General features: G+C 37.7%; 1 protein-coding gene across 3 annotated transcripts; it reads left to right on the top strand.

The window, feature by feature from the left end:
* The first annotated feature begins 5,216 nt into the window (after positions 1–5,216).
* Positions 5,217–7,997, top strand: LOC123411969 (F-box/LRR-repeat protein At3g59190-like). 3 transcript variants are annotated; one of them, XM_045104929.1, is made up of 4 exons: positions 5,220–5,273; positions 5,460–6,475; positions 7,098–7,253; positions 7,340–7,997. In XM_045104929.1, exons 2-4 carry the CDS (start codon positions 5,477–5,479, stop codon positions 7,574–7,576), a joined length of 1,392 nt encoding a protein of 463 aa, XP_044960864.1. In that variant the 5' UTR covers positions 5,220–5,273; positions 5,460–5,476; the 3' UTR covers positions 7,577–7,997. The 3 variants fall into 3 exon arrangements, with proteins under 3 accessions (XP_044960865.1, XP_044960864.1, XP_044960863.1); XM_045104930.1 differs by having other exon boundaries at positions 5,217–6,475; positions 7,098–7,161; XM_045104928.1 differs by having other exon boundaries at positions 5,226–6,475.
* Positions 7,998–8,383: the final 386 nt, after the last annotated feature.

Below are 8,383 nucleotides of genomic sequence, written 5' to 3'. Positions count from 1 at the left end.
GTCAAAGAAGATGCATATGGACTTTGTTTTCGATGAACTCGAGTTTGTCATAAAGATGACCATGAGCTGTAAAACTCACAAAGAGAAACACCAAACAAGAACCAAGAAATATGATGCAAGGATGCAAATGGTTTGATCTCTCAAGGAACGATATGATGAAGCTACTCACTTGAGAGCCCCCCTTGATAGTACGGCAATCTATCCTAAAATAGAAAACCTATCAAGGGAAAACATGTACCTTGCACATAGTCCATTTGAGCTAGATGATGACGATCTTGACTTCCTCAAGATGGACCACCTTTATTGATTGTGTTGGCTTGATGAATACTGATTGATTGTTCCCCCATACTTACTATGGGTGAGCCACTCTTCGGTACATCTTCACAAGTCCATTCCCACCATAATGGATGACAAGCTTCAAGCATGATATCTTCGTGATGCTCCACTTGAACTTGCACACCGCAATCTTGATGACGATCACCACTTGATGTCATCCTCCATGGGTCTTATGAGATCTTCCTCTTAAGGAAAGCCCATGCAAACACACCTAACTCCACATAGAACTCTCACCAAGACCATGGGTTAGTACACGAGGTGTAATGGACAATGCTTACCATATCATGGGATCACTTGACCCCTCTTGCTACATCTTGTACGCTTTATGTGTTGATCAACTTGATTCACTCTTTGACTTAGTCTTGATCAACCTTGTGTATTTATGACCATTCTTTGGATAATACCTTGAATACCACCTTGGTCATCATATAAACTCCTTGAAACCATGGACTCCAAGAAGTGCATATGGACAAATGCTTCGAATATAACTTAAGGCAACCATTAGTCCATAGGGATTGTCATCAATTATCAAAACCACATACGGAGAACTATGCTCTAAAATCTAGCAACCACCAATTTTCAAATTTAAACGTTTGTTTGGGTTCAACAAAACTACCATCGATAGACAAAAGAATTGGGGCATGATCACTAAGAATAATAGGCAAATTGAGGGCCTTAGTGTTAGGATAATGCATGCACCATTCAGAATTAACCAAGCAACGATCAAGGCGTCTATATAGGTCTAGAAGTATGCTTGCTACGCGATGTATACACAGGGTCACTAAAGCCAATACCAAAGAAACCACAATTTGACACAAGAGAGCGAAAAACATTCATATGATAGTAATTAACATTGTCATTACAACCATCTGTATCATACATGATGGCATTAAGGTCTCCCATACATATCATGGGCATATCAAGATTATCATACACAAAAGGTGAAACCTGACTCCAATGACACTAGTCTGCTAATAATAGGGGTCACCATATATACAGATCAAACAAAATTGGACACCCGAAGCTAGATGAACTACTCCCTCCGTTCCTAAATATAATTATTTCTAGAGATTTAACCAAATAGTACATATGGTGTATATAGACATAATTTAAAGTATAAATTCATTCATTTTACTTCGTATGTAACCAGTAATGAAATCTCTTACAACACATATACTCCCTCCATACAATAATATATGATATTTTAGTAGTTTATTTGAGTGGCTAAAACATCATATATTATGGTACAAAGATAGTACTAGTTAGGAACGAAGGGAGTATTATAGTACTCCCTCCGTTGCTAAATATTTGTTTTTTTAAAGATTCAACCGCGGACTACATACGAAAGAAAATAAGTGAATCTATATTTTAAATTATATCTATATACATCTGTACGTAGTCTGTAGAGAAATACTCCCTTCGTTCCATAATATAAGAACATTTTTGGCACTAATGTAGTGTCAGAAACGTTTTTATGTTATGGGACGGAGGGAGTATCTAAAAATACAAATTTTTAGGAACGGGGGATAGGTCTAACATTTTATCTCTGAAAATTACTACAATTAAAAGTTCTATGAAAATCTATTGAAAGTACTAGCAAAAGAGCCCGTGCGTTGCAACGGAAGAGAAAATAACACACGCTCTGAACGTAATATATTTTCACATGGCATCACATTTGTGTTGCCAACGATGGCTTTAGTGCTCATATAATGAAAACGCGCTTGAATATACAATCACTCGGAATAAGATGAGAAATATGTTGTTTCTCCCCCACGAGCTTTTCCAAAGGTGTGCATGTGTTGTTAAGGATGTTTTCTTTCCTCTCAATTTGGTTTTAATTTAATGGATGTTTATTGCAATTCGTATCGTCGTCAGAAAGAGAGAAAAAAGGACCGTACACTACAGATTAAGTTTGCATCAAAAATAATATTTAAGAAGTATTCAACAGCTAAAAATAACATCCTGTTTAGATTCTACACATTTTTTAATCAAATTTCATATATAACATGTTAAAATCCGATTAAAAGATATGGATACTTTTGTTTTAGATAAAATGTGGATTGATTAACTGAAAAGTTAGGGTTTGTTTTGTTAAAATACAGAGGGCGGGTTGATTAAACATCAGGGGGTTTTCAGAAAAATGCAAAAAAACGATTCGTTTTCTAACTTAAATCCGGACTGCGGGTTGATTACCTGAAACGTCATGTTTTTTTTGAAAAATGCAAAAAATGATTCGTATTTTGACTTAAAAACGGACTGCCGGTTGAATACTCGAAAAGGAGGGGTGTTTTTGTAAAATGACCGCGACGGACAGAAGTGCTCCACGCCCGTGCGTTGCCACGGAGAAAAAAACATAATCTCCAATGATGGTGACCACATTATATTCACATATCATCGCTTGATTTAGAAATTTTGTGCACAAATGCAAGAAAAATGTTTCTTCTTTTAAATTTATTCACAAGTTGAAGCAATCTTTACATTTTCAAAAAATATATATCATGGTTGTCAAAAATCTTGGTAACTCAAATATTTATTCTGAATTTCAAGATTTTTTTAGAAAACATACAATAATAATCCGATCCATCCAACAGTTAATTCTTTAAAATTCACACATGTATATTGTCACAAACACTTAGAAGCATTACTGTTTAACTACATATATTAGATCTTTCGTGAACAATTTTACAAATATGGAAACAATTTTAAAATCGAGAACACTTTTTACAATTTACAAACATTTACTAAAAATCATGAATATTTTTTATATTTCGAATAGGTTTAAATATCTTTTGAATTGGCGACCAATTCAAGAAAATACAAACATAATTTTTAATGTTGGAGGATTTTATTTTAAATTCACAAACATTTTTTGAAACGCATGAAGTTTTTCTGAATAAACAAACATTTTTATAAATCAGTGATATATTTATTAAATTCATGGACATTGTTTTCGAATTTGCAAAAAAAATAAAATCCAGCTTTTTTTTAAACCTATTTTTAATTCAAAATAGAAATTCGCCAGCATTTCAATTCAAAATTCCGATTTTTTAATATGCAAAAGTTTTTTAATTCTAAATTATATAAATTATAAATACACAAAAATGGAACGGAAAATTTTAAATAAAAAAAGAAACTATCAAAACCGGCATTAGCTATTTTTAAAATTTTAGGACATTTTTTAAATGCATTAACATATTTTGAACTAGAAAGCATTTTGTTAAATGCCTTTAATAATTTTTAATACATGGAATTGTATTTGAGATCATGGACTATTCTTATTGTACAAACATTTTTCTAAAATTACAAATATTTTATTGTATATGCGAGCATTTTGTACAATACTCCGAGTAGTTTTGGAAGTCACAAACATTTCAATTTTTTAAATATGTTGCTTTATAATTTTCAGTTTATTAAATTTTTAAATATTATTTGAAGTTTTAAATTATTTAAAATAAAAAAATAAAAAAGAACTGAACATAAATAAATAAACAGAACTAAAAGCAGGCGCCTGTGCATAGGCCGGCTCATACGGTGTGCTGGATATTCTCCCAGCGTGCAGAGCGTAATATAGGAGGTTTTTACATGGGCCGGCCCAGTCCAAGATTTTTCGCTTTGTGAAACGTTTTCTATTACTTACCGATGGTATGGTGGGTAATTTATGTAAACTTTAGGAGTAATTTGCAAGACGGACGACCAGAAACCGTATTTGCTTTATTATTACTAGCAAAATGGTCCGTGCGTTGCCACGGTAGAAAAAAACATAATCTCCAATGATGGTGACCACATTATCTCCACATATCATCGTTTGATTTAAATATTTTATGCACAAATGTAAGAAAATGTTTCTTCTTTTAAATTTATTCACAAATTGAAGCAATCTTTACATTTTCAAAAAATATATTTCATGGTTGTCAAAATCTTGGTAACTTAAAGATTTATTCTGAATTTCAATTTTTTTTAGAAAACATACAATAATCATCCGATCAATCCAACAGTTAATTCTTCAAAATTCACACAGGTATATTGTCACAAAGACTTAGAAGTATTAATGTTTAACTACATACATTAGATCTTTCGTGAACAATTTTACAAATATGGGAACAATTTTAAAATCGAGAAGATTTTTTACAATTTACAAACATTTACTACAAATCGTGAATATTTTTTATATTTCGAACGGGTTTAAATATTTTCTTTTGAATTGGCGACTAATTCAAGAAAAGACGAACATATTTTTTTTATGTTGGAGGATTTTATTTTAAATTCACAAACATTTTTTGAAACGCATGAAGTTTTTCTAAATAAACAAACATTTTTATAAATCAGTAATATATTTATTAAATTCATGGACATTGTTTTGGAATTTGCAAAAAAAATATAAAAATCCGGCGCTTTTTTTATCCTATTTTTAATTCAAAATAAAATTCATCAGCATTTTAATTCAAAACTCCTATTTTTTAATATGCAAAAGTTTTTGTAATTCGAAATTATTTAAATTATAAATAAACAAAAATGGAACAGAATATTTTAAATAAAAAAAAACTATCTAAACAGGCGCCTGTGCATGGCCGTCTCATACGGTGTGCTGGATATTCTCCCAGCATGCAGAGCGTAACATAGGAGGTTTTTACATGGGCCGGCTCAGTTCAAGATTTTTCGCGTTGTGAAACGTTTTTTTATTACTTACTGGTGGCATGGTGGGTAGTTTATGCAAACTTTAAGGATAATTTCAAGACGGATCACCAGAAACCGTATTTACTTTGATAATATATATATATTAGGGAGAGAGGAAGATTAGTAACGGTTTTTCTTTTACGTTGCCTCCTCTTTAAATACTCCTCCACTCTTTCACCGGCCCTCCCACTTTGCTCCGCGACCTGCGTGCACCCAAAGCACAAGCAGCCAGAGCCGAGAGACCCCGCCAACCTCAACCTCCTGTAAGTTCTCCTCCTCCCTTTCGCTGCCAGCCATGCGAGGGACTATAATCCTACCGGGTTCTTGTTCCGATCTCGTATCCGTTGGTCGAAATGCAGCATCGCTAGCTCTTCTTGGTTTCTTGCTACGCGTTTGCCATGATTTTCGCTTCCCGTGTGGGTTGATGCAGATCGTGGTTATCCGTGCAGGCAACCTGTTCGAGAAAATGCTTCAGGGGGGCGCAGGGCGGGGGCCGCCGCCCGGCGGGGCAGCGGGGGCGTCTGGCGCCGGAGGCGGTGGGCGCGACCGCATCAGCGAACTCACGGACGACCTGTGCCACCATGTCTTCTCCTTCATGAAGGCGTGGGAGGTGGTCCGCACCAGCGCGCTCTCCAGGCGGTGGCGCCGCACCTGGGCCACCGCGCCGTGCCTCGACATCCGCCGGATTTGTGCCTGCTCCCGCCGCGTTGACCAGGACTGGTACGCCGAGTTCGTCAAGCACCTGCTTCTCCGGCGGAGCCCCGTGCCGTTGAACACACTCCGGCTGCACTGGAACCACGACGACGCCAACACGTGGATCGTTCATGCTCTCAGGCGCAATGCCACAGCTATTCAGCTTTCCGCGAAGCACCACCACCCAATCCTCAAGCTGGACTGCACGGCCTTCCTTTCTGGCAACCTCAAAATCTTGCAGCTCAACAACGTGTCCATGGACAGCCGCACCTTCTCGGGGCTCTGTTCTAGGTGTACTTCTTTGCAAGAACTAGAGATCAGGAAAGTTCTCATATATGCCGCAGAGATTCAATCAACCTCCCTCAAGCGTTTGACTCTTGTCAACTGTGAAATCTTTAACGGCCTCACGGTTGATGCTTCGAACCTTGCAGCCCTGTGCTGCATCAGACCTCGCAGTTTTGTTCCTCAGATCAAGAACTCGGGGTCACTAGCGACGGCCACTATCATGCTTGATGACGCTTGCTTGCAACATGTTGGCCCATGGTCAGTACAGGATGATGAGGACGATGGCGACACATATACTGATTCTGAGGACTCTGACATCAGTGAATCTCAATCTCAATCTGATGATGGTAGCTGTGCAGTTGTTGATGAGTATGCAAGAGATCGTGAGCATCATGGAAGCGTTGATATTGTAGTTTATGGTGGCGAACGTATTTTTCACAGCCTCTCGAATGTGAGAACCATGAACTTGTCAGCTCATCGAGGAGAGGTACGGTACTGTCACCTTCTCGTTCTTTTATGCTTTCTGCATGGGAAGAGGGTAAGGGGCTAGAGTACTACCTTGAAATTTAATGTGTGAATAACATTTTGGTATTTCTTCTTCTGGTGGTGAATCTCTCAAGTCATTATGAATCTGTCTAGAGGTAGGGAAGAGCTGAAATTACATCGTTGAGACGTTGACCACTCAAATATCAGCTTTAGTATTACCTCGTACTCCCTCCGATCCAAATTAATTGACGGAGTTTTAGTACAACTTCAGTACAAAGTTGTACTAAAGCTGCGTCAATTTATATGGATCGGAGGGAGTATCATTTTACCAGCGGATCAGCCTATTGGATAGTTGCCTACTGCAAGAAAAAAGAACATTGAAGTTACTACCTTCACAGTCTTAACATCTTATCTCTACGAAGGTTTCAACCACTAGAGTCTGTGGCTTATTGAACTTTGAACCTCACTTACTGTTCGGTCTCTGGTATCCTATGTGATATCTTTAATATGGAATTCCATAGAACTAGTTTGGTTGGTTAGTTTTTAGTCGGTAGATCTAATATGTGCCCTAGATGTCACATTGTCAGTGGACCATCAGTACCAACTCCAACATTAATGTGCAGGTTCTGCTGATGACGGAACTGGAGAACTGCCCTGTGTTCGAAAATCTGAGGACTCTATCCCTTGGTGAGTGGTGTATAAATAGCGTTTTTAATGCATTATCAACCATGCTTGAGAAATCTCCCAACTTAGAGAACCTTTTCATTCACCTCGACAAGGTACGTACAATGTATTACTTTGATGAATGTTTGCTATGAGAGTTTAAGCATGTGGCCAATCCTTACACCGGTTCATTGTTCTATAGAAGGTCTGCAACAGCAGAGATAACACCGATCCAAGTGAAACATCATGTACTTACAACAACCTGAACGTGAAGATCTCATATTCAGGGGATGACAGGATTGCCCATCAGCTCAAAGACTTCTTCCTCACCAATAATGGCTCATGGGAGAAGCGCAAGGCGCAGTGCGAAGCTGCCGAGAGTTCACCGAAGCAGAGGAGGGTACGGAGCCCAGAGGGAGGGCAAGGTGGTGGGAACTAGGTTGATGTTGCTGCATACTGCTTCTAGACTAGGGCCAGCCTGAGCTTGTTGCTGTTCCACTGTGTCAGTAAGACAGTAAATGTGGTGCTGGGGTAAAATTGCAATTGGGACACCATTGATCAGATGTCGAACATAGTAAATGGCACAGGTGCATCGGCATCGACTTATTAGTACTGGTAAATCAGTAGATACGTTTGTTTGTTTGTTCCATGGAAACGATAGATCAAACTGTATAGTGGCTCTAAACTTGTTGTGTCCTCTTGAGACTTATCATGGGGAGCAGTGCATGGAGTGACTGGCACTGAATGAGCCTGGAGCTGCAATCTGACCTGAGTTCTGGAATGCTGTTGAATGGTTGGTGACCTGAGTTTCTGAAATTCGACCAGCAAATTTCTATAAAAGTCATGTGCCATTTTCACCACTCCCTCTGTTCCGAAATACTTGTTGTGGTTTTAGTTCAAAATTTTCATTACTCCCTCGGTCCCAAAATACTTGTCGTGGTTTTAGTTCAAAATTTGAATTTTGAACTAAAACCACGATAAGTATTTTGGAACAGAGGGACTAGTAGATTTTGCATGAATGGATGGCACTTTTGTCGTATTTCATTTTCTCAAAATTTACTGACATGCAAACTCTGTCAGATGTGCATACTGGATATCATATCAAATGTAAATATAACTAAAAAAATATGAACTGAGCTAGCATACATTGTGAAACAGTTACGTCATATGTTCTCCCCCCTCTAAATATAGATGACATTTTTCTTCTTATTATTCCCCTTGAGTGCATTGTGAATTGCTAAAAGAT

This window comes from Hordeum vulgare, chromosome 7H (assembly GCF_904849725.1).
Source record: "Hordeum vulgare subsp. vulgare chromosome 7H, MorexV3_pseudomolecules_assembly, whole genome shotgun sequence".
In the NCBI taxonomy this organism is placed as follows: domain Eukaryota; kingdom Viridiplantae; phylum Streptophyta; class Magnoliopsida; order Poales; family Poaceae; genus Hordeum; species Hordeum vulgare.
This window is presented reverse-complemented; position numbering and strand designations above follow the sequence as displayed.

Coding starts and splice junctions, on each gene's coding strand:
- LOC123411969 (XM_045104928.1), top strand. CDS start 5,306: ATGCGAGGGACTATAATCCTACCGGGTTCTTGTTCCGATCTCGTATCC. Junction 6,476..7,097: donor TGTCAGCTCATCGAGGAGAG/GTACGGTACTGT, acceptor ATTAATGTGCAG/GTTCTGCTGATGACGGAACT. Junction 7,254..7,339: donor TTTTCATTCACCTCGACAAG/GTACGTACAATG, acceptor ATTGTTCTATAG/AAGGTCTGCAACAGCAGAGA.